At 34.6% G+C, this 27,871-nt stretch overlaps 1 protein-coding gene across 5 annotated transcripts in view; it reads left to right on the top strand.

Moving 5' to 3' along the window:
* The window catches only part of LOC149580536 (uncharacterized), a 182,084-nt gene that overhangs the window by 67,706 nt on the left and 86,507 nt on the right, over window positions 1-27,871 (top strand). For all 5 annotated transcript variants that reach the window (XR_016353905.1, XR_016353903.1, XM_089791735.1 and 2 more), the window contains 5 exons: window positions 24,681-24,782; window positions 25,945-26,058; window positions 26,190-26,246; window positions 26,448-26,514; window positions 26,635-26,688. Coding sequence is in view for 3 of the 5 variants with exons in the window: in XM_089791735.1 (XP_089647861.1) it covers window positions 24,681-24,782; window positions 25,945-26,058; window positions 26,190-26,246; window positions 26,448-26,514; window positions 26,635-26,688 (394 nt within the window). In the remaining 2 variants the exon portion in view is untranslated. The remainder of the gene's footprint in view (window positions 1-24,680; window positions 24,783-25,944; window positions 26,059-26,189; window positions 26,247-26,447; window positions 26,515-26,634; window positions 26,689-27,871) is intronic.

The raw sequence follows: 27,871 nt of genomic DNA, 5'->3' as shown, positions 1-27,871 counted from the left end.
AAGGTGGGAAGACTCACTCTTATTTTGATGGATCAGGTAAGACCACCGCTAGATTATTGGTGCAAAAGTTGGATACCCACTTCAATCTTATTCCTACATGGGAAGAAGAGTCTAATAAATATGCTTCTATACATTTGGATGGCGTTGCTCATGAGTGTGATCTATGTTGCATGTTAGAAGCGTCAGTTTAAGATCCATGAACATCTACAACTATGAGAGAATTGTTTGAAAATTTGTTGAAAGAATTCATTTCACCCAATATTTTCTTTGGTTGCAATACTGAATTTTAAACAACAATATATCTACTTGTACTTCCTATACAACGTTGAATGGTATTGATGCTTTGAATGGGTGTGGAATGTTAAGAGTATAGCTACAGTCGGATTGATTTAATTGTAAGATACAATGTTGATATAATAATCATATATATATATATATAATAATATAAATATTATATATTATATATATAATATATTATACATGTATATTATATATAATACATATGTTATATTATGATTTATATTGTTAATATATATATTAACTAATAATGATTAATCATAGAGACATGTCTCTTCACGAGACATGTCTCCTACTCTTATATTTATTAGAGACTGGGATCTGCTTTTGGAACATACCTATAACAATGATAGTGTAATTAAATTTGTAGAAACCGATCCATGTTACTCAACATGGTATTAGAGCCAGTTGCAAATCTGGAAAAGAAGATGAAACACAGACTTCAACAACTTTTGCATGCATTTGACTTGCCTGTTAGAAAGTATAGTTGAATATATCAATTACATGAGGCTTATAGATATATGCAAAAAATGCATTCATCCAACATCCGCTCTTATGTTCTTTTGCATCCTATAGAACACGATGGTAGAAAATAACAAATGAACTGCGGATCTTGAACAGGTGCAATCATGGTTTATGCACAAATACATTTGTTGAAAAATCTTTATAATCCTCCATGCAATGTGACCTGCAGATACTGAGATGTGAAAGCATGAACACAATGTATAGGTTGTATTGGAGATCAGAGAAAGTATGTGAACTGCTTGTGAGAATGCCTTAGACAGAAATTTTTGTCACCAAGTGTATTCAACGTTTTGCTAAAAGAAACATACACCATGAACAAGGTCCACAAAATATGCTGCAACACTTCCAGGGGGTGTTAATTCAAAGATGCCATGATATATATATATATATATATATATATATATATATATATATATATATATATATATATATATATAATACATATGTTATATTATGATTTATATTGTTAATATATATATTAACTAATAATGTTTAATCATAGAAACATGTCTTCTACACTTTATTTATAAGAGATTGGGATCTGCATTTGGAACATACCTATAACAATGGCAGTGTAATTACATTTGTAGAAACCGATCCATGTTACTCAACATGGCATCAGAGCCAGTTGCAAATGTAGAAAATGAGATGAAACACATAGATTTCGACAACTTCTACATGCATTTGACTTGCCTATCACAAAGTATAGTTGTAGATATTGATTACATGAGGCTTGTAGATATATGCAGAAAATACGTTCATCCAACATCCACTCTTATGTTCTTTTGCATCCTATAGAACACGATGGTAGAAAATAATAAATGAACTACAGATCTTGAACAGGTGCGATCATGGTTTAAGCACAAATACATTTGTTGAAAAGTCTTTATTAACCTCCAGGCAATCTGACTGGCAGATATCGAGATGTGAAAACATGAACACAGTGTATCTGGTGTATCGGAGATTAGAGAAAGTATGCGAGTTTCTTGTCAAAATGTCTTAGACAATTTTTTTTGTCACCAAGTGTATTCAATGTCTCACTAAAAGAAACACGCACCATGAACAAGGTCCACAAAATATGTTGCAGTGCTTCCAGGGGTTGTTAATTCACAGATGCCATAATAGATCTACATGTGAAAGAGAATCGAGGTAAATAAACATTGGTGAACTACACAAGGAAGTGGTAGATAATACGACCAAGTCATTTTAAATTTTTCATACCCAGTGTGTTGAGATATTAACTATTATTATTGCAGAGGATATCGTTTTGGCCAATGACTATGGATGGAGGTAAATAGAATATATCTCCGAATCGTTAAGACAAGGAAAGCCACTAAAGTTTGATAAGAATGCTATGGAGGAAGACACTCAACAAAGAGTAAAATAAGTAGTCGTCTGGAATAATAGCGTTTGGGAAAACATATTTTACTATCCATGTAGAGTGGTAGAAAGGACCAATACAACACTATGTACCTTGATCTTTTCCTTTGAGAGTGTTATTGCAGGAAGAGGGAGATTGAGAGGAAGACGGAGCTTGACATTTTATTAGAGGCAACCTTAAAAGAGAGGGAGCATATAGAGGATATGATTTAGTCAACCTTTGGTGATCTTGATCATATTAATTCAAAGGGAGTAAACCACGTTGTGATGGACTCACTAATGATATAAATTTGGAATACACAGATGGTAAGATGTGCGTAAAAGAGGTTTAATCAAAAGATCAAACAAATACCTTTGCATGAAGAAATGAAATTTGAGTTGTGAGATGTTAATGAAGGTTTTAAGAATTCATTTGAACCATTTGCTAGTCTCTTTGATTAATGAAACTTGACGTATGGGTTGTAGATTCATTCATGTGGCACAATCATTCTCAATCAAGATGTTGGCGTATTGTGGATGAGTTGAGAAAATGGAAGGACATGTTCGCTATTATTGTTAAGCTAAATGAATTTTTTGGACCTTCAATGGATGAAAAGAGCAAGATGGAACTTGGAAAGGAGTTGTCAAAGTTGATACAAAATTTTTCAACAATATAAGAATGAGTGGAAATTTTGCATTGTGGGGGGAATAATAGTCAATGTTTAAATTCTCACTTGAACCTTATTTAGAGAGGAGATGTTCCATTCTCAAATAATCTAAAAAGACAATTTCTTAATCTTCATGTGCAGATAAGTATTCTTATCTTTTACATTTATCTACTCTTTGTAGTCTCTCTCTTATTTGTAATTCTATACATACTATAAGGGTTATTTGTCCTGACCTTTCCCTTTATGTTTGAGGATATTCTTACAGGAAAATAAGGTTGGTACTTTACATATGCTACCTGTTGATGCGAGTTTTGTATCACTTACACAACATATTAGCAATTGAATATTCGATATGGGATATCAAACATGCAACTCCTCTCTTGAAAAGTTAATGCTCATGAGACATGAGTATAACTCCAATGTTCCTTACATCTTTGGATACTCGCTTAGTTTTATCGATGTGATTTGCTGGTAATCACGTAGGCGGCCTTACGCTATTCATTCAAGGATGACTTGGACTTTGGTGGAATGAAGGTGATGGTGACTCGGTTTGTGAAATGTGCAGGTGGCAAATAATGTTGATGATGGTGGTGATGGGGGATGTGTCTGCCAGTGATGATGTTGATGGGAAAACGATGGTTGTGGAAGGTGAATGGATGTGCTTTGATACTTAACTTACTCCTCTAACTTGCTTCTCTAAGCTTCGACTACCCAGCTACTCAAGATTTTACTCCTCCTATGAATGAAAGGTTAGCAAATGGACGGGGATCAAACCTAATGAGAGCTGACTAGCGGCCTCACTTCCATAGGTGCAATGATTCAAAGGAATAATAAACTAGTTTACCACACAAAGCTTCCAAACTAGTGGCTAGGATGCTAGTGGTCTAGTATTGATCCCTATCAAACATTTACCAATGCTACTATACAACTATTCATCTACTTTAACCTCACTTAAACAATTTGAAATGAAACAAACTTTAACAACTTGAAAAGAAATCTAAGTAAGTGGAAGTAGAAAACATGCAATAACACCCAATGTTCTTAATCAACATGCAAATCGCAACAATGAAAAAGAGAGCAATTTTGGTATTATCTTCGCAACAATTTCTCCAACACTTTACAAATGAGAGCAAATGGCCTTATATAGGGGCCAAAAATACAATGGACGGTGGAGATCAAAACAAGATCAACAAGCCAGATTGGATTCTCAAAACCCTAATTAGGGTTGCCACCCCATTGGCCAATGAGAAGCTGCCACCTCATCAATGGACCAATGAAAAAAGTGCAAAAAGTGGCAACCAATGAGAAGGCACCAAAATGGTGGCCAATCAGAAATAGACACTTGTCCTATTCTAGAAGAAAGAGAAATTGCCACTTCGGCTTACATCAAATAATCTTCTAATATAAATCTTCCCTTTCCTTTCATTTTCTTAGCTAAGGCAATGAACTTAGCTAGCCTTTCGTTAACTTCTTCCATAGGAGGACAAGGTGTGTGCTTCGCCCTGAGTTTCGCTGACTTCGCCATGCTACTCATTGCTTGTAGTATCCTTTGTGATCCTTCTCATATTCCTTCGCAAATCCAATAAAAGCACTGAGAGAGGAAAGGGTGCCCAAATGCTTCTTCTTGATAGCAACCTCTCCCAACTCATCCAACCTCGAACCAAAATCTGTCTCGTTGACATCCTCTTTGCCAAGGGGGATTGTCCTTCCTTTAGTCTTTCCTTCATCTGTATCATGTCCACTGTATCGATATTGGTGTCGGTTATTCTCTTCATTTTCGAGAAGAAGGGCGTTTTGGGCATCATATCCTCTTTGTCTTTCTTAGTGTTTGTTCGCTTGAGATTCTTATTTGCACTAACATCCTCCATGCTCTTCACCCTATTACAGGATTGTAGAGTGGTGGACTAGAAGGCAAGTAGAACCAAGGGAAGCAATCCTAAGACTAGAACGAAAGAAGGATGTCAGCTTAAGGACCCCTTGCAACTCTAGAGGATTAAATTCGCCTTAACCAATAATCTTACAGCGACTTTTTGGAATTAGGACTTGACCTTAAGAACTTCAAATCCCTTGCAAATCAGAAATTTATCATGCAATTCACCTCCAAATAAAATTACCCAACCTAGGGCAAAAATTGCAGCCTCTTGCAAAATTCAGAATTTTATCTCCCACAAATTTCGACCTCCACAAAATTCGCTAAGCAAGAAGAGTGCAGATCTGCTCTTGCAAAATCACCAATGCCTTGAGAAGGAGAAGTGAGAAGTGAGGAAGAAATGGGAGAGAGGCCTCCTCTTATACCCAGCTTTCTTACTCTCCCCAAGCTAGCCGACTTGGGCCCTGGGAGCAAGAAAAAACAATAATTAATGTAAAAATTATGGCCCACAATTAAATACTTAGCTAAATATTAATTTTGCTAAAATGAAAATTGCCTTTTAAAATTGCTAATTAGTTCTAAATTGCAAAAGGAAATTAAATAGTGTCTTGGAGATGTTAAATATTTCCATTTAATGAGGATTTAGTAATTAATATGTCATTAAAATTGGATTTTGGCTAACCAAAAGCCATTTTCCAATATTAAATTACCAATTTCATTGAAGGCAAAAAGTTTTCAAGGCAATTTTAATCTATTAAAGCCAATTTTTTGCAATTTTTACCCAAATCGATTTTGCTATGCCAATAATTTTTTTTTGACACAAATAAAATAAAGTTTCTTCTAGAGCCAAAAATCGATTTTTGCAATTTTATTTCACCAAAATTAAAATTTTCACCAATTTTTTTTTTTTTTGAGATTTTCCAAAACTTAAGTATAACAAATTTTTCTCTTTTGAAAGATTATTCAAATTTACACAATTATATCTGGATTTTCAAAGGAAAATTTACAATTTTATCTTGCCAAATATTGCTCTTTAAAATTTTGTTCGGCCTAAGGATGAAATTGGTTGCTTTGGAAAATCAAGTTGAAATCGGGTGAAAATAAGCTAAGCCTCCCCACATTTCTCCTAAAGGTGCCAAGGCGTGAAATTTTCAAAACTCAAAAATTTTGGGCAATCCAAAAATTTGCCAAGGCGATTAAAAAAAAGGGGGTCCCCAAAGAATTTGGGGCGATGGTGTGAGAACCTCACAACACTACCTAATATTGTGCTGACTCAATCTAATAATAGTAGCTCCAAAGACCCTGATGGTCATGAGGGATAAAATGAGTCTTTTGAAGCAAACATCTTTGATGATTGAGATTATGAGATTCTTCTACATTAAGAGGGAGTATGACATTTCTTCTAAAGCAACGTAGGAGGTTAGAAGATTGTTACTCAGAGGGAGTCTAGAAATACTAGTGTGTGATTGCATGATTTTGATGGGCCTACTCCTATGTATATCATGAGGAAGTGATGACTTATCACCAGAAAATTAGATATCAGATTCAAAGTGAGTCTAACAAGAATCCTTGGGGAAGAGAGCCTCTAAGGGAATAACTACTTGACATGACTTCCCAGGATCATTGTTCAGAGGGAGAATTTTTGAGGTGCAATCCTTTGTCAATGATATCTTCTCTACGAAGAGAAGTTCTAAGTGAAACTCCTTGTAATGCATTCTTCTCTATGAGAGAAATTAAGGTGAAAGCTTTTGTACCACCCTCTAATTGGATTCATGGTGGTTGCCACCCTTTGACTCGGTTCATGGTGGTTACTATTTCGCATATAATATGTAATGAAAGGTGACGATCTTTCATTGACATATATAAACATAAGTTAACCATTGTAAGGTGACGATCTTATAAATGGTAGACTTGTTATCATGACATACTTCATTAAGTTGTCCCAGAGTGCTAGAAGTCATGATAATGAATGCATCAACCAAAAGGTAACCATTGTAGGGTGACGGCCTTATCAATAGTTTGACCTATCTCTTAGATACGCTACATTAACTTGTAGCACCTATATATGTTGGATGTCTAGGAGCAAGTGTTATCATGGTTCTTTGGGCCAGATTTTGTGGGACACCTTGATAACCGACTCATCATGGTTCTTTGGGCCAGATTTTGCCAGACACCATGAAAATCAATTTGTTATGGTTCTTCGGGCCAGATCTTGCCGGACACCATAACATAAATCTATCATAGACCATACTTAGGTGGTGTTCAAATCTTGTATTATAATTGCTTCAATTCTCTCTTTTGCTAAAGAGGGAGTGTTGAGAAATTTAGCCTCAGTGTGAATTGAAGCCAATTCCATATGTAATATATGTTAGTATATATATGTGTATTGATGGATTTATGTTGATATCTTTAATTATGCCATTCCAGGATTATCACATTGAGATGATATATCTCCATATGCTTGAGAGCATAATGTGTTCAGCATCAAATCCTCCCTAGCTAAGAGGGAGTGTTAAGATTATAGCTACAATCGGATTGATTTAATTCGTAAGATACAATGTTGATATAATATATCATATATATAATATTATAAATATATTATATTATATATATGATACATATGTTATATTATGATTTATATTGTTAATATATATATATATATATATATATATATATATATATATATATATATATATATATATATATAAACTAATAGTAATTAATCATAGAGACATGTCTCTTCACGAGACATGTCTTCTACTCTTATATTTATAAGAGATTGGCATCTGCATTTGGAACATACCTATAACAATGACAGTGTAATTATAGTTGCAGAAACCGATCCATGTTACTCAACATGGAAGGTCAAAATTTCTACTAATCGGTAACCAGCATGTCATGCAAAAAGTTAAGACAAAGATAAGATGTAAAATAAACATTTTTTATTTGTCAATCCTTCTTTGAACTTACTGATATTCATCTACAACAAATAATATACCATAACATATATTGACAATTAAAGAGTTGCAACATTTCCAAATACCTGATATAGCTATGCTAACAAATTTGGTGGAATAAAGTTAATAGGAAGAGGGCCTGCCACACCTTGTACTCTGCAAACAATCCAAAATACCAATGACTGGTCAAGGAGTTGTTTACATACATTTGCTACACTAGCTGCCTCTCTGCAATTACGAGAGTAGCTTGAATGATGGATAAACTGTCAAATATTAAAACACTAGACTAGTCTGCATTGTGGGTGTTAATGTGATTATAGTTATAGTGTCAGTCGAATAAACTCTAACTGGAAATGTGAATTATCTATAAACAACAATTCTTTGTTCATATGTTACTAATAAGGTTTATATATATATATATATATATATATATATATATATATATATATATATATCAACTTATATGGCTTCCTTAAATTTCTGTAACAAATGTTTATTCTCATCGAATGACATGAACGACTAACCTATAGTGTTGACCGTCTAATCTGCGGCAATTTTCTGGTGGCATATACATTGGAACTCTCTCGACTGCCTTATTGATAAAGTGCGTTGGAATTGACTGAAATTGTTGGTCACATGAATTGGAAAGGAGAGGCACACCCATCAATGGTCGTGTCTCTCACTTGAGAGGCACACCCATTCATGGATGTGTCTTCTCAAACTCCTAACCCTCTGCATAAATAAGGAGTTGTGGCAGATTATAGAGATCATTGAATTGTGTTTAATTTACTTCAGTCTTCACACCTTCCTCACAGAGTATTTGAGACTAGGATATGCATTGCATACATTGATCACACATCATCAAATCGATAAACATATTCATGCCAGCCTTCCATGTAGTCAATGTTAAGAGTCACTCTGTCATAAATTATAAGTGTCAATAGATATATGTGAATACAACTGCAATATATATATCTACAAAGACACATCTTCAACGATCTTTGGAGAGTTTCATTCAGCTTGCATCTTGTAAGATACTCTATCTACCATTATATGAAGATTCTAAATTCAGTCTGCATCAATTTCAATATATTCTGTCTATTGGTACACTTTATCACAGTGATATATATATATTGAAATTTTAGTCTGTACTCGGATTCATAATCAAGAGTATTACATTTAAATTGAGAAAAGTATATCAGCCTCATATAGAAAATAAATCTGATCAATAAATTTAACATGGTATCAGAGTAAGTTTAAGAGACAATGGCGATCAGATTTCTTTATTGAGTGCTCTCAAATATTCTCAAAATCCTTATCTATCAAAATGGTAAGTGGTACAAGGCTAGAAGACAGGCTCGAAGGTGATTCGGATTTTGTGGGATGGAAATTTCGAATGAAGTTAACCTTGAAAGAGAACGGTTTAAAACAATTCATTGAAAAATCCAGACCACCACCCAAAGGAAGTAATGAATTGGAAGAATGGGAAAGTGATAATACCAAAGCCATGAAGTTAATTGTGGGCAGTGTTAGGAACCATTTACTTCCAATCATCTCAGAGCTAGACACATCACATGAAATTTTTAAAGCACTTTAAGAAATCTTTGAGATAAACAATACCACTAGAATTCTAGCTCTGAAAGACAATCTATCCAACATTAAGATGAACAAAGGAGAATCCATCACTTCATATTTCATGACAATAACAACTAAGGAACCAACTTTCTAGATTGGTCACATCTATGATGAGAAAGAATTAACCATAATGGCTTTAAAGGGACGCCACCATCATGGAACACTTTTAGGCAAGGAGTATGCTCTCGTCCCAAGCTTCCTAAACTTAGCCAATAAGACCAAGTTCACTGAAGTTCAACTAATTAACATCCTCAGTCTTCTCCCTCTCTTTCAAGGTTGCGTTTAATAACATGTCAGGCTCCTTTTGAATCTCAATCTCACTCTTCCTGCAATAAAATTCTTGGAAGAAAAAATCAAGGCACATAATTCTTCATAATCATGTATAAATACACATAAGAATGTTAGTAATTTAACTCAAGCCTATTACTAAGAAAATAAATGATTATAAAATGAAATAACATAATACATAGTGATGTATAGAAGTCAAAAAATTTAACCATACTTCATTTTTACCTTTTGTATTCTCATAATGAGTCTTTTTTTTTTATGTTTATCAAACTTTATATCGAATTATCAAAAATCATTTTAATAAATGTAAATATAGAAATACATATTTTACAATATTCAATACAAAACATATTATGTATTCATTAACTTAATAATGTAGAGGAACATCTAATAAAATATATGTGTATATTATTCAATAATAATATCAAGGATAACATAACTTATACTCACCTTTATTATCATGTGCCTTCATCCATGTTGGCATCCTTTGCTGTGGCAATTGAGATTTTATTATACAACCATTTCCCATTTTCTATAATCCACTCATTCACCCTCTTCGATGTCAAAGTTATAATAATTGATTCTTTCTTTTCATTAATGGTGGCACCTTGCTTTATGTTATTATTCACCATATATAAGTTGGTGTGCTCGTCGAAGGTTGTAAAGGTCTTTGAACAGATGCTAAACATCAAAACAATGAACCACCAAATGCTAGACATCCTCTGTGCTCTTCTTCTCAACGACATACCATCTTCCATACATATTAATTCATTCGGATCAATTAATTTGAACTTGCAATAATCATCTTCGCTAGTATTGATGCAACCTCATATCTTATTGTTTTTAAGATCGTTGATTAGATGTTCCTTCTCAATGTTGTGTTATTCTTTCCAATACCCCTACAATATATTCCCTGTATATAAGTCATGCACAATAGTGTTGAAACACATGGTGCCCTCTTATTTTCTTTCTCCAAAAATTTCAGTGAACTTTCACGCGACTCCTAATCTGCAGCTGTAATTATGATGCGGTTTTGGTCGCTGTTCATATATGATCTGCAATGTCCAATATCTATCTGGAATTTCAATCTGGAATATATTATCGTCTTGGGTAATTTGGGAAGACCACCAAATGACAGCTTATACCCATGAAGAGTCATGAGGATAAAGAGAGATGCAACTATTCAATGGTAACTAGCATTACATCCTTAGCCAATTATGGTATTGGTTTGTACGTGCCATCGGAAGGGATGATATGATCGATCTCTTAATGAATCATTACCACTACTGAAGATGTCTATCAGTTGGGCCATAATAATTATCATCTCAATTGGTGTGATGTATCACTTGAGACGACTTTTAAATTTTCGGCCCGTCTCAAGCTCCCAATGATAATCTCGAAGGAAATAAGAGGATCGATAGAACCAGTTGCAGAATATGCCTGATCCTGGCTAAATAGAAGATCAGCCCCCAAACAGAATTTTAATAAATACTAATTTGTAATTCTCAATTTGTTCTTTTCTTCTTTCAACATGCATAATCCTTGACTTACATCCACAGGAATACAATTCCTCAAATTTTGTTGTCTGTTAAGATTATCTTAAGATTTGAATCAGACATATCTGGCTGGCAGATGTCAAGTTATTTCGTGGTAATTGTCAGAATTCAGTAACTGTTAACTATGCATTTGTCTTATAATGCTTTGCCAAGAATATCATAAAATTTTGTAGCAATTTCTTAGCATCCTAAAGCATCAACTTGAGCCAGGAGATATTTAAACATCGATTTATTTTGTCCTTTCACAGGTGCACGTTAGTTCTCTACAACTTCTGGAAAATACATTAATTTTCATTCTCTACATCAATAACTGTATAATTAATCTGAACGTTGATCATAGAGGTAGTTGCAGTACTTATTTGTATCACATGTGAAGACATATAGACTCAGACATTTTCTTCTTTTTCTATGAGTAATTATTCCTTCCAACATGCAGTTACATTTGCAGTAGGCTCTGATACCATGTTATGTTGAAACTTAAGCCAAGAAATCCATGAACATAACCAGCAATAAGAAGAGACCAAAACTGAAACAAAGAGCACCAAAAATATCCTAGGAAAACCCTTCTAGAATGAAGGGAAAAACCCAGCCACACAACACAAATATATCTTTATTGATAATGAAATGTTCAAGTGTACAGTATCCTTTGGTAGCTACGAATATATAACAATAGGAGAGACGCTTCACATTATAACCGAAGGTCTCTTGAGATTCTCATTAACTCCTATGTTAATTATAACTCTTCGAATATTCATGCCTCAATGCATGTGAATGACACATGTCATTTACATTTAATATTACAAATTAAACTTAAGTGTCTTTTTCAGCTGAACGTAATAATAACAGTAATAATGTACATATTTCCAGAGATAAAGATCTCTATCAGAGCTACCATCTTCAACACTCCCTCTTAGCCAGAGAGAGGTCTTTAGCTGAACAATCACACAAGAGTGCAACCAAAATGTTAATGATGAAATCTCATCCCATATATCCAATAAGATTCATGGAAACCTGTAACAATCAATCACATTCATGGAATCGCTCAACATGAAACACTGTAACAATTAATCATATTCATGGAATCACTCAACATGAAAACCTGTAACAATTTCTCATATTCATGGAATCACTCAACATGAAAACCTATAACAAAACTCATATTTATGGAATCACTCAACATGAAAAGATTTGCAAGAATCGCAGCTTAGCCTCTATTCACGGACTCTCTCAACGTGAACTGTCATGGAATCTCTTAACATGACATCCAATTCCCATCACGGAATCTCTCAACGTGATGACATCATGGACTCTCTCAACATAATGTTCACTATCGCATAGTGAAAGAGTTATCATAGCTGATCTTACAATCTTATTGTTGATTTCACACATAAAATCATAATTGAAACTCTTTTCCAACACAAGTCTCAAAAATCTACTATACCAAAGCATGTAAAGAAAACATGGGTTTTAATGAAAACTCCCTCTCTATTAAGAGCAACTCCCTCTAGTCATAACTGATTCCAATTGATTTTAGACATGTCATGCAACCTCCCTCTGAAGTTGAATGGTCTCTCTTTCTAGATATGATTTTCCCCTTTTGATAAAGTGCCATCGGTTTAATATCAAGACTGAAAACAATGTTGCATAATCTCTCACCATTTCATTGCATCCTGCAACCATGAGAGATATTAAAAACTCATGACTATTAATGCTAAAAGAAATATTTAAAGACAATCTTCAAGAGATATAACCATTAATAATTATCTCTTTGAAGTCTTATCTCAACATGCACACACAAAAGAGATTATGTCTTGTTCTCCTCATGACATCAATACGAAAAATTATATATTAAAAAAAAATCTGATACCAAAATCAGAACAATACTAATTATATCAAACCTTTGATTCAATATACTGACTAAGAAAATTCATCACAAATATCTGCAAAAAAATTGCATTAGTGACACTTAAACACATACAAAGCCTCTTCGATCAATAGTAATCGTGTCATTAGAAATCAATATTTAACAAGGTGAAAACTTATCTCTTGATTTTCTCCAATGTTGTTGTCAAGTATTTGTCTTATCTATTTCAAAGAGGCCTTTCTTGCCTCTGCAGCTCTATTCAATGCATCTTCGGTTTCCTTTTTCAGTTTAGGTGAAAGATACAACTACCAGATCTCCCTCGGCAAATAACTTGATAACCAAATGGGGATTGAGACAGACCTAGGAGAGAGAGGTAAGCAAATCATCCAGCACACCAGGCCTGAGATAAATCAAGGTATTTGTTCCAATTAAGGCAGCTGTGACCGGGGGCTTCCAGTCCATCTGATAGAACTCAGAAGTGACCTGCATTGCCAGCAGCCATAATGATCCTCTGTTGCGACCTCTGCCTCTGCCTTTGTTCATTCTCTTTCTTTTTTTCTTGCTCGCTTGACTCCTGCAATCAAATTTCCTCACTCTTGTCCTGGATAAAAAGAAACACCCAATGAATTAAAATTATAATTATCTTTGTTCTTGGTTGGAATGCCTTCGTTGTTAAGACAATTGCTTGCGAAGCCATAACATATTATCACAATCATCTAATTCGGACATTGGCATCTCCTCTTACCAAACAGTTTGAAACCAAAATATATTGCTTGGAGCAAATGAATAATGCTTGAAATGAAAGTGATAGATCTACTGCCTATTGCATCCTGCGACACAGTTCTCCTATTGAGTCGATTTCACTTAAGTGGCATCTTTTGGATTTCGGCAAGATACAGACCAACTTATCTTGAGTTCCGAAATGCATGATTTTGATTCTTTTGGATTTCGGCAAGATACAGACCAACTTATCTTGAGTTGCTGAAATGCATGATTTTGATTTTTTATTTTTATTCATCCGCATGCGTTACGAAGATTGAGTACGAATGCTCAAAGATGCAAATGCAGTCAACAAGAATATGTTGTCGTTACAAGTTCCCCATGATGTCGAAGCATATCATATTCAACAAATAAATATCATACCATATTGAGAAAACATGTCACAATGAATTCATAGAATTAACAAATAGAATGAAAATAGCATGCACGAGAATACCGGGAATATCCATGTCCGAGCTAGGCTTTTTAGTAGCAGTGCTAAGAGACTAAAAAAGCCCTGGTGCTTGAGACGAAGAACATGAATGATGTGATAGGCTCGGATGAGATTGAGCTTCGAACCTGGCTCGGAGCCCACATCTACAAAAGTGATATTAATCCCCATGAGAGGCCTGAGGTGTATGGGAGAGACGATATTCGTGCTGCTGAAATCTACATTCCTCCGACCAATGGCCTCCCACATAGTCTTGCCACAGAACAGGAGTTCTTCGCCTTTGGGGTTTGCACTGTTCTCCTGCTCTTCCTTCTTAGCACTGGCACTCACCTCTGCCATACTCATTTTTGCTGCCAACATTCAAACTCTTGATTTGAGCCTTGAGCTCTGAAACCCTTGAAGCTGTTTTCAGTTCAAAAATGAACCGAGAAGGAAATTTCTTTCACAAGCATGGCGGATTTGAACCTAGGCTCCGATACCATGTTGAACTTAAGCCAAGAAATCCATGAACATAACCAGCAATAAGAAGAGATCAAAACTGAAACAAAGAGCGCCAGAAATATCTTAGGAAAACCCTTCTAGAATGAAGGGAAAAACCTAGCTATACAACACAAATATATCCTTATTGATAATGAAATGTTCAAGTGTACAATATCCTTTGGTAGCTACAAATATATAACAATGGGAGAGACTCTTCACATTATAACTGAAGGTCTCTTGAGATTCCCATAACTCCTATGTTAATTATAACTCTTCGAATATTCATGCCTTAATGCACGTGAATAACACATGTCATTTACATTTAATATTACAAATTAAACTTAAGTGCCCTTTTTAGCTGAATGTAATAATAACGGTAATAATGTTCATATTTCCAGAGATAAAGATCTTTGTCGCAGCTACCATCTTCAACATGTTAAAGTAACTAAGATCGTTTCTGCAAATGTAGAATCATGACCATTGTTATTGATGATTTCCAAATGCAGATTTGGATCCCATATAAATATGAGAGGAGGAGACATGTCTCTTCAAGAGACATGAAGAGACATTTCTCTATAGTTAATCACCATTTAGTTAATAAATAACTATATGTATAACTCACCTTTAAACATATATATAATATTATTATTTTATTATATAATAATATATAATGCATAATATATATAATATGTATTATATTACGTATATAATATATATTATATAAGATATATAGTGCATAATATATATATATATATATATATATATATATATATATATATATATATACGATACTTAAGGATAATTTATTATCAATGACGTAGTGTTGATAAAATCAATCCGACAGAGGCTACAACAAAGTCATGTCCCGTAGAGACATGTGGTGATAAAACAATTACATTCACGAACTTCATAACACAATAGTCTCTTTTGATCATAAGAGCCCAATTAGTTAAGTAATTTATGAATACATAGACGTCTATATATATATATATACACTTATGAATAATATGAGACGTAAAACAATGTTCATATAAACCATGAATACAAATACTCAATGTAATGAGTATATCACTTTGACTGATGCTATACTTCAACAGCTAATGTCTCAAGATGATACTTCTACTGGATGTGATGTTCAGGCTCTTACGACCCAAGTTGATAAAAAGAAGAAACCTAAATTCAAAGGGAAAAGGAAACAAATAGATTACTTTAAAATACAGTGCTTTAGATGTGACAACTAGGGTCACTTAGTATCTCATTTCCTAATAGACTAAAACATCAAGCATCCTTTGCTTCAAAATATCCATAACATGTATGAAATATTGGGGCATGGTTACAATTTCTAAGATAGAGTCTTAGAATACCAAATTATTGTAATATATTTTTAAAAATAAATTAAATCTTAAAATCACAATAATTAGTTTGTATTTTCAATACATACTATAAGAGTTATGTGCCTTGATCTTTCTTCTGAGAATGTTAGTGCAAGAAGAGGGAGTTTCATACTTCTTCAAAGGCAATCTTGAATGAAGAGCTCAGATGATTGATAATCAAAGGGAGTTTAAAGTCTTTTGTGAGTGACTATGATTTTAATGGGCCTAGCCCCATGTGTACATCATGAGGAAGTGACAACTTCCAAATGATGTCACTTGTATTTGTAGAAGTTATTCAAAGGTGACGATCTTACAATAACTTAATTTTCTATTATGATGAATATCTTACGATGTCTATGCAGATCATGATAAATTATACCTTGCATGGTGGATGTATATACGGTAAGCATTAGGAGAATGCGTTTGCACATACCTTATAAACAATTTTTTAGTATATGGTGAATGTTATGCAAATTGATGTTGTAGAGGCCATTACAGAGATTACGTGGTGAATATCATACGACTTGATATTTCGGAGTCCATTACTCAAAGAGTATTTGGTGAATATCATATAGTGTTATTCTAGAGACCAATACTCAAATGTGATATCAATGGTAAATATCATATGTTGATATTATGTAGACCTTCACCTTATTGAGTATATGGTGAATATCAAGTGTTGATACTCTGTAGACCAATACTCCTATCAAAATGTTGAAAAACTTCAAATCAAAGATTTCCTTATATATGTCATTTCTAATAGTTCGTGTGTTTATCTTTCTTCACTAAGTGGGAGTGTTAATGTGATTATAGTTATAGTGTCAGTCAAATACACTAAGTGGAAATGTGAATAATCTATAAACAATAATACTTTGTTCATATGTTATTAATCAGGTTTATATATATATATATATCAACTTATACGGCTTCCTTAAATTTCTGTAATAAATGTTTATTCTCATTCAATGACATGAACGACTAAACTATAGTGTTGACCACCTAATCTGTGGCAGTCTTTTGATCGCATATACATTGGAACTCTCTCGACTGCCTTATTGATAAAGTGCGTTGGATTGACAGAAATTGTTGGTCACATGAATTGGAAAGGAGAGGCACACCCATCAATGGTCATGTCTCTCACTTGAGAGGCACGCCCATTTATGGACATGTCTCCTCAAACTCCTAACCCACTGCATACATAAGGAGTTGTGACAGACTATAAAGATCATCAAATTGTGTTTAGTTTACTTCAGTCTTCACACCTTCCTCGCAGAGTATTGTGAGACTAGGATATGCATTGCATACATTGATCAAACATCATCAACCCGATAAACATATTCATACCAGCCTTCCATGTAGTCAATGAGAGAGTCACTCTGTCATAAATTATAAGTGTGAATAGATATATGTGAATATAACTGCAATATATATATATATATATATATATATACACAAAGACACATCTGCAACAATCTTCGGAGAGTGTTATTCAGCTTGCATCTTGTAAGATACTCTATCTACCATTATATGAAGATTATAAATTCAGTCCGCATCAATTTCAGTATATTCTGTCTATCACTACACTTTATCACAGTGATATATATATTGAAATTTTAGTCTGTACTCAGATTCATAATCAAGAGTATTACATTTAAATTGAGAAAAGTATATCAGCCTCATATAGAAAATAAATCTGGTCAATAAATTTAACATGGTATCAGAGTCAGTTTAAGAGACAATCCTGATGAGATTTATTTATTTATTTATCTGTTGAAACAATGGAATGGATGTGGCATATCATCCATTGGGTTATGCAACAATAGTCGTTTCCGTATGGAAAAGTGTAATTTTCTCCTTTCGATTTGTGCAAACTTGTATATAGAATTGTTTCTTGGGCATGGTTGAATTAAATTTGGTAATCGTAGGGCCGAATCAGGTCCTATAGAGTTTTGGGTCATTTAGGATACATAGAGGTGTTCTTGGGCATGGTTGAATTAAATTTGGTAATCGTAGGGCCGAATCAGGTCCTATAGAGTTTTGGGTCATTTAGGATACATAGAGGTGTTTGCACAGAAAATTGGTGGGAGTTTTGGGTAGTCAAGGGTTGGAGGAAAATCACACCACATGCAAAGATTGGAGGATTGGGGAATTGGGGGAGATGGAGTGACTAGGAAGTTGTGCCAAAAGTGATGGGAAAATAGGAAGGACTGATAGAGAAATTTTGAGAAAAGAAAGGCTCTAGGATCAAGATTGGGGAGTTCGGATGGGGCATGATTTGTTATTGAGTTAGGGAGATGATAAAATGCTCAATTTTGATGGATGTTTTACATGGGATTAACAAAGTTCAAATATTTAATTATTTAAGTGGCAAGGGGTACTAGATAATGGTAGGGTCCAAAGTTCGATCTCCAAAGTCATAAGATTTTGGGTTGTAAAGAATTAGGGTTAGGGATTGGGAATAACTTAACCACATACCAATAAGTATCCTTTATGGGTAAGTTAAGTATAATTATAACAAGCAAAGGCATGCCAAGGATGACAAGTTTGACAAGAACACTTGGATGCAAAACTTTGAAACTCTGAAAATGACAATTAGACAAATTTTACATGGCATGAATGAGTAGGTAGGATTAGTAGGGAGAGTATGCAAGTATGGAATTCTTGAAGGTCAAAGTATTTGACAAACACACAAAAGCACAAACCCTACAACTTATATTTTGTCAATTGTGGATTTTTTCTTAATTAGTAATGTTTGTCATTATATTTAATATTTAAAAAAATATTTACATCATATTTTCAAGGTGTATGATACCCTTCCACATGCCATTCATATCCCATTCATATCCCTTAGATTGCCACGCCATATTTCCAAGACAAACCCTCTCCTCCTCCTCCACATTAATACTATTTTACACTTATATTTAGTCAGTATTGGATTTTTTCTTGATTAGTAAAGTTTATCATTATATTTAATATTTTAAAAAATACTTACATCATATTTTCAAGGTGTATGATACCCTTCCACATGCCATTCATATCCCTTAGATTGCCACACCATGTTTCTAAGACAACCCCTCTCTTCCCTCTCCACATCAACACTATTTTACACATACAGTGCCCCCTTGTGTAATGACCATGCTCAAATTTGATCTCAAAATGCTGATAAAGGCTCAAGAAATTTCATCAAACAACTCACATGCAAGGGTCATATGACTGATATAGTATTTCAGTTTGCTTTAATGACTCTTCTTCAATTTGCATCAATGAGAATCTTTTGCAAGAAGACTCAAAATTGACTACACAATGACCTAACATGAATGTGCAACTTATTTTGACAATATTCAATGCATATATATAATTAAAAACTACTTGCAATATGCTGTTATAACAAATAGTAATTATGACAAACACTTTGGATGCAACCTATGATGGCGTTAATGCACTTATAGCCAAGTGGTATTAACACAAACACTTGATATGCAAAATTATAACATTATTTATGCCAAAAAGAGAACCTACAACCAATTGACATTTTGCCAAACAATTGGCATGCAAACTAATAAGTTGATCATGAATGATAAACACATGTTCAATTACAACTATATTAGACCTGCAACTTATTTCCCCTTTATTGCACATAAAATGTCAACTACAATGCTAGTATGAAATGGCCAAGACTCTTGGCTTACATCCGCAAGAATAATGCTTAAATTTGTTACAAACTTTCACCTACAGCCATACCTTCTAATAGGCATCTAAATGATAAGAAAAAATGCATGGAATATCCAAAGGAACCTGATTGTAGATGGCTGTAATAATTTTCTTTGCTTTTTCGAATTTGCTTTTTCGGATTGCTTTTTTCGGACTGCTTTTTCGGACTGCTTTTTGTACTCAAATATTTTTTCTCAATGTAGCACAAATAGAAGACTAAAGTATCTTCCTCCCAGCTTCAATAATTCAAGTGATATTTCACACCCTCAAAATTGCGTACCAATTGAGAGTTTTTGTTCTCAATGGCCAGCTGTGACTACTGTAGAAACCCTAGGCTCCACAATGCACATGAACAAACATCAACATCAACAACAACAAATCTGCCTGCCGAGAATGAAGCCCAGGGTGCCTATTTATTCTTTTTTCTCCACTTTCTCCAAAAACTTCTAGAACATTATTTTATTTATTAAGTGACTTTATAAAATATTTTATAATTCAAGTCACTTTATTAAATTAATTAAATATAAAGTTACCTTTTTATATTTGTTTATTTGATAACTTTATAAATAATTAACTTAATACCACTTATTTGTTTAATTAAAATAATTAATTAGTCATCCTTATAAAATATTCATTATTTTGGACAACTTAATTAATTAAATCAAATTACCTCCAAAAAGGGGACACGACACTTTGACAACATTCAGTTGACATCATCATCGTATACAAAGCAGTTAGGCTAAATAATTCAAAACGTATTCAAAGCAAAAACTATGCTATACATTCTTAGGCTAATTGGCAGAAAGCTAGCAAAAGATATGGTGCTACAAAAACTACACATTACCACCTCTAGTTCTACCTTGGTGTTTTGAAGGTATAGGGTTCATGACACTCGCCCTTCCACCAATTTGTTGATGTACCGAGCATACCTTCCTCTACAACCTTCTTTGGGTCCCCATGTAGGGTCACCTTCTTCATCCTCGCTCTGGCTTGACTCCACACTGTCCTTACTTTGACACCTTCCCACAACTTTGCTCCTTCTGCAAGCACCTTGGTTTTGGTCTCCCGCACTGCAATATGCGGCTCAGCAATAGTCTGCAAGTTTGAATTTGAGACTGATGACATATAATTCTGCTCAACTTAAGAGTTGATCACTTTTTCCTAGTCCTCTGTATAGTCGCACAAGACCTACCACATTCGCTTGGCATGTTCCCTTCTACCTTGCTGATTGGACCCAACACTGTCAAGTATGAAAGGATGCAGGTGTAGTGGGTAACTCGAGACCCATCTCCAACCTCCCAGCGCAATTTGAAAACCTCTTCTGGGCCTCGTTATGTCTAAGAAGGTCTCAAGCCCCACCCTAAACTCTACTTTGACATATTTGGTTACCACTTGACACAACTTCAAATTTGCATTAACTCTAATTGCCATGCACATAAAAGCAACGAGATGTTTGTGTTGGCTTTCGATTTATAATTTGCCAGCAAGAAGTCATAGCCTAAAAGATCTCGCTCCATAATTAGGAACCACAGGTCATCTGTCGTAAAAACATGTTTGAGCCACTGTACTGAAACCTCATTGCATAAAAGCATTTGTTGCTTGGGTGATCACAGGCTAAAATTGGTTTCCATGATCACATACCACCCTGCTTCTTTCCCTTTGCTTCGTGGGAATTCGATGTGGATTGAAACCATGTATTTGCCATTTGTAGACCATCTTTTTCCTTGTGCAACCAACCAATTTACTTCACATGTTTGCTGAACTATATGGGCGTCCTTCTACATTTACCTTTGCATTGACTGCCTATTCTATCACATGCTTTGTCAACTTTGATGTCTGTTGTTGAGGATTTTATCCACCTTACCTTGGTTTACCAACATTTCCATCTCTGATGTCCACCTTCGGGGATTTTTTTCACCGTGTCCTTCCTTAGGTGTCACTTCACCAGAGGGAGCTATCATCCACCCTTTTCCTTTTCACTAAAGTACAATATGGAGTGGATACATCCTCTTGCCATATGTACACCACCTTTTTCGGGGTGTCTCGCCATTCTCTTCCTGTCTTTCGCATGTTCAACAATTATTACTTATCATGTCATGTGCTTAGTTATCATTTGTGTTTTCTGTCAGAGATTTTATTCACCTCAACTTTGATTTATTGACATTTCCTCCCTTGGTATTCGCCTTAAGATATTTTATCTAACATATCTTTTTTTTCGAAGATGCCACTTCTCCGAGTGTTCTAAACATCCTCGGTGTCCACCGCTGGGAGAAATTATCCGCTTCAACCTAGGTTTATTGACTTCTCCCACCTTGGTGTCCGCCACTGAGGATTTTATCCACCATGTCATCCCATCCCTAATTCCCACTTCTCTGGGCATTTAATCAACTTTGGTGTTTGCATCTGGGGGTTTATTCCACCGTGTCATCCCTTTGCTAGGTGCCAGTGCTCCACCTCCATCGCCTAATTTGCTTTGTCGGCTGCCTTCTTGAATAGAGAGCTGCTACTGCATTGCCTTCCCTATATACATGGGATAATTTGAAATTTTGAAATATTTCCATTAATTTCTGGATTATAGTTATTATCTTATTAATTTTCTAGACATGAGACTTTCCTTCCCCACAAGCATTTACTATGATTTGTGAATCTCCGTCCAAATGCAATTGTTGGACCTTTAATCTTTTGACCATCTCTACTACTACCAAAGCCGCATTGATTTCTGCCTCATTATTTGTTTCATCCTCCAATTTCTTTGCCTCTGTGTTTAGAATGTACCATTTGAATCCCTCGCCACACATCCTGCACTTGATGGTCCTGGTTTACCTTTTGATGCCTCATCAAAGTTTACCTTAGTCCATCCGGTCTCCAAAGCTTCGTATTGCACCTCACTCCTAGAAAATTTACACAGATCAACCTGTGAAAGCGCATTAATGGGTGTCAATTTTGGGATTTTGACGATTAGGTGGTTGATTGAATTATAAGGGGAGAAACATTGAATTATAAGTGGAGAAACAACATAGAGGAAAAGACTTCTTTTGAACACATGAAATCCATTAATGATGTCTTAAAAAGGTCATAATCAATGGGTCAAATCTGACTTAGGCACAACATGGGAGAGACTTGAAAGAAAAATGACATTACAGGTTCGAATTCCAACAGACTTAATAATCGAACTGCTATTGTTAAGAGATCAAGCGATTGTTTCCATTCCCCTTGTGATAAATCTGACACGGAAACCAACAGTGGTATATACTATACATGGAATTGACATGAATCTTACTACTAGAATTACTAGTGGCAAATTTGGCATGAATGTACTTCCATAAGAGAATTGGTAAAGGTAAAGGTGAGGTAAGTCAACTATTTGGTTGCCAACTTTCTAGTTGGTAGGAGCAGACCAACAAGGAATAGAAGTGCTTGGAGTTCTCGTGCGGTAAAAGGTAATAATTTGAACTCAAGAATTTCTTTTAAACATCATTTTTATCTCATTATGTAAGGAAGTCTAAATGCATTGTTGGGTCAAGGTTTGTTTGTAGCTGCTGAAGGTGACCATGACTGGAAAACCAAAAAATGCTTTATTGAAAAAAGAAGACAGAAACATATAATTGATTTGTGGAATCGAGAAATGAGTGAGGAAGCGACTTCTTTGGATTCAGTAGATTTAAACTTTATAGGAAACTGGACAAGATTGTTTGAAACTCCATGGAGCTGAACATCAAAGGAATCTTGCAATTGCATCTGTGTTCTGAAGTTGAGGGAAAGCTTCCATGGTAGTCTGACTTTGTTCCATTGGTGAATGGAAGAGTACAGAATTCCTTGCCTAACTCACAAGAACATTTCCCAAAATTTGATCAATACAAATGTGAAGGACATTGTACATAGTTCAAAGTTAAAATTTTATCATCAAAGGCAGGAAAGTAATAATATGATTGATTATGGGCAGTAGATTGGTGGCAGAACTGAAGCAATTGAACCAAGACCAAATGGAGATGGCAGTCTTGATAGTGCTCCAAACTGAAAGCTGTGTTCTAGGAGAAAGGGATGCTCAAATTCATTCAAATGGTAGCGTTTGATATGAAAAGTCATTTTCTGAAATACAAGACTACACAAAGAATAGAATCCCATGGATAACCTATTGAAGCAGGTTTGGTTGAAGCTTAAAACTTGCCACTGAGAAGGTTGATCGGACATATGCATCTACTGCTGCCAAATGTGACCTTGCACTAAATTCATATAAAGCTGTCTTTTTCGAATTCATATCATGGTGTAATATATGAAATATGAAACAACTGGCTTAATCGATTCCGCAGTTACAAGGAATTTCCTGGAAAGTATAGATGTTCTCATTATTGTACGGCAGGGGCCATGAGAGTTGTTGTAGATTCAGATGAGAAGGCGGGAACTTAAGGTCAATCTTTTATAGCCTTTTTCAAAATATATAAAAGGTTAGAGATAATGCTTTTAAGTTTGATTTGCTTGCTTGCATGATGCTGTCTCTTATTGGAGTGGACACTGTTGTGATCCTTGCAAGTCCAAGCCTATTGAAAGTGTTGCATAAATACTTTTGTGTTAGCCTTAACTGGTATTGGACAATTTTTTTTGATTGTAATTGTTAAATAGACATGCAGCATTTTGTCAAGGATTATTGCATAGATCAATCATATATACCATCTCTATGGTTGAATTTGATGCATATAATTATTAGAGGTAAAAAAATTGCTGTGATATTATACCAACCTTTTGTAGATCTGTGCATAGCGAGGATATTTGATTGATTTATGGGGTGCAGGAAATTATCCTTGCTTATAGATGACATCAGTGTGTTGTAACCGTAAACTGGTGTAGTATAATAAAGAGAATTAACTTTGAATATTGCGTGGCTTGCAGGTGGTTTGCAAAGCGATTTCTTCATCCAGATGTTGTATCGTCTTTTGATTACATATTTATCTGGGATGAAGATTTAGGAGTTGAACACTTCAATGCTGAAAAGTAAGTGCTCCTACTCTATTTAATACAAATGATTATTGTATTTGTAGCTTCATTCAATAATATAACATATTATTAATAAATGTATCAGATCGTCTTTCACTGATGTGTGGAGTCTGATTCACCTACTTTTGGACACTCATGGATATTAATATACTTGTCAATAGTTTACTCTGAGTTTTGACACGTGTACTAATCCTATCCTGCACTGTACAATTCTTACTAGAATCTGAGTGGGACTGTGTAAATTGGAGAAGGTCTTAGAATCGAACTACATTTTTTGTAAAGATGCAATTGGCCAGTAGACAGAATAATTGCATGCGTCTTGATCTTTTTCTATAATAGCTGCACACCTTTATCAGACATATTTGAAATGAACTATCATTCTCCAACAGAATTGAATAATAATTCAGCAAGCCTACTCAAGCTAATTATTTCAATGAGTTATAATTCTCAAATAGATTTGAATGATGATTTGACAAGCTTGCTAAAGTCAATTATTTATCCCTCTAGGAAGTCCATGCAGAGAATTGACAGCAGTTGCATAGTTTTCTTTTCTTAAAGTGCAAATAGCGTTTGTCTCTTTATTTTAAGTCTCATTCAATTTTTGTTTATATTTGCCTTTTGGTCCTAATATTCATTTTGGGTGACATTGGTGCATCAATAAGGCTCCATGTTGCACTCCTTGACAAGGAAAATATACTTTTCTTTTACTTCTGATTTTGAGTTTTTCAAATTATTACTATCCTATCCAGGTTGCAAATTGAAACCGAATTAGACTCTCTCATTAGTTTCTCTCTGTAATGGAATGGGTTGATCATTTAGAATATAACTTGTTTCAAGCAAAACTGAAGTCTCTACAAATGTTTAGACACATTTAAGATCTATTGAAATGAGAGATGTATTCACAATAATTCCCATGCTCATTATTCTCTCCTTTTAGAAATCTGATGAGATAAATAAAGTATTAAAGAAGCAATTCTTTATCTCCTTATTTGTAATTGAATGTAATGGTATCATTGTCTGGCAGCTCATGCTTTTTCCTTTTCTCATTTCACATTTATAATGTAGAATAAAATGCACTGATCTATATTTTCCAGATCCTTATTTTTGTTTCCTATTAAATTGTTTGAAGTGAGTATAATATTAGTTATATTCAATATAGGTACCTACAACTTGTTAGGAAGCATGGTCTGGAGATATCGCAACCTGGTTTAGAGCCAAACAGAGGCCTAACTTGGCAAATGACCAAAAGAAGGGGCAACTCTGAAGTCCATAAGTGAGAATGCTCATCTTCTCGATTAGTTTATGTCACTTTTTACATGATCCATTTAATAAACTTTTGCCTGTTAATCCCCCTTTGCCATTCAGTTTCATGTTACAGTTAACTAACACTATGCTTTTGTCCAGGGAAACGCAAGAAAGACCTGGCTGGTGCCATGACCCACATTTACCCCCATGTGCAGCGTATGGTCATTTGTTTAAATACTCTTAAGATTATAATTTAGATGTTTTCCTAGGAGTGGTAATTGGCAAGCATTCCGTGCACTGCTTTTTATTCACCTGCTTTTTATTTACTTTGATTTGTAAACTGGGCATATATTTCCCAGATTTGCTACCCATATGCTATTTAAATAGGTGATTGAAAATGAGTACTTTTGTAACCAGGTTTGTGGAAATAATGGCTCCTGTATTTTCCCGAAATGGATGGCGGTGTGTTTGGCATATGATTCAGGTAATGGGGGAAGAGTTTTATTGAAGAAAGCACTGCATGCCTTTTAATGAATCTTTTTATTTTTAGGATTGTAGACATTTGGTAATTTCTTGTATTAAGTCCTTATTGTCATTATGGCAGAATGATCTAGTTCATGGATGGGGCTTAGATTTTTCTTTGCGGAAATGTGTTGAGGTGAGTATAATGTTGAGATTTTGTATTTCTTTAGATGTGTCATACATGCAAAAGCTATTTATTTTGTTTGAGCATAGGAAACTGGCTCATTTTGGAAATGGTGTGCCAAGCACTTCAGAAAAGTTTTGATACTTAGTTAAATATTGATATTCAATGGCTAATTTGGCCATATGAATCTTTTCCGATTCTGTATGATGGTTATAATATTATATGAGTGAACCTTTTCAATTTCTTCTGAAGACAATGAATTTGTTTACAGATAAGATAAATGAATTTATATTATTTCAAATGGCCAAGGATTACCAAGAATTGGTCAATGGGGCTCTAGAGTACACCAGCGTACAAAGAAAGTTCTAGATGAAGAATCCTAGAAAAGGCTTCATAAAAGGGAAAAACCAAAATCAAAATACAAAACAGTATGGGACTGCCAATACAGGTGGTTAAGAAACCAATACAGATAGTGAACTAGGGGAAACAAGAACCCAGAGAGAATAAGTTAAGGAGTGCTGGAGAGTGAGAAGGGATTTTTGTGTGCCAGAAATGGAATAAACATATAGCAAAGAGTAACACAAGAACACATGATCATTGATAACAAACAAAGCTACCTTGGAGAAACCAGTGTGGAGACAAGCACCTAAAAGATAAGGCAGTTTACCTTCTCTTGCTACTATCTCCTTGCAATTTTACAACTTCCCTTCCCAAGTCTTCAAAGATCCATACAACTATACTTGCAGGTGCTTTATAGCATAATCCAATGGAAACTCACATCTATACACAATTCGCTAGCCCATATTTTCTTATAGGAAGAATGTCAGGATTAAGGTGTATCTGGGGAAATGCTCTGTAATTAGGTTCTAGGAATCTTGATATTAGTTGCCACACATTCATGGGGAAGGTGGACCACAATATTTGACTTTTTCATCTTCCTCTATATTTGACTTTGGACTCTTTTAAGGCACTCTACCATTTCTGGGCACTAGAGGAAAAAGTGAAAAATCTGCAAATCTTGTTGTAATGGATGGGACCCACGTGAATTAATTGACTCCAAAATGGAGCTCCATACTTCAGGATGTTACCATTTGGGGAGTTCCCGGTCAAAGATGCTTATGCAGTTACATTTTCTTATTTGGGACTCATTGATTGAGCTCGTGTAATATTTAGTGAAATCATTAATTTAATCTAC

The sequence above is a fragment of the Cupressus sempervirens genome, chromosome 1 (genome assembly GCF_028749045.1).
Source record: "Cupressus sempervirens isolate cs-2001-9-10 chromosome 1, ASM2874904v1, whole genome shotgun sequence".
Classification (NCBI taxonomy): Eukaryota; Viridiplantae; Streptophyta; class Pinopsida; order Cupressales; family Cupressaceae; genus Cupressus; species Cupressus sempervirens.
This window is presented reverse-complemented; position numbering and strand designations above follow the sequence as displayed.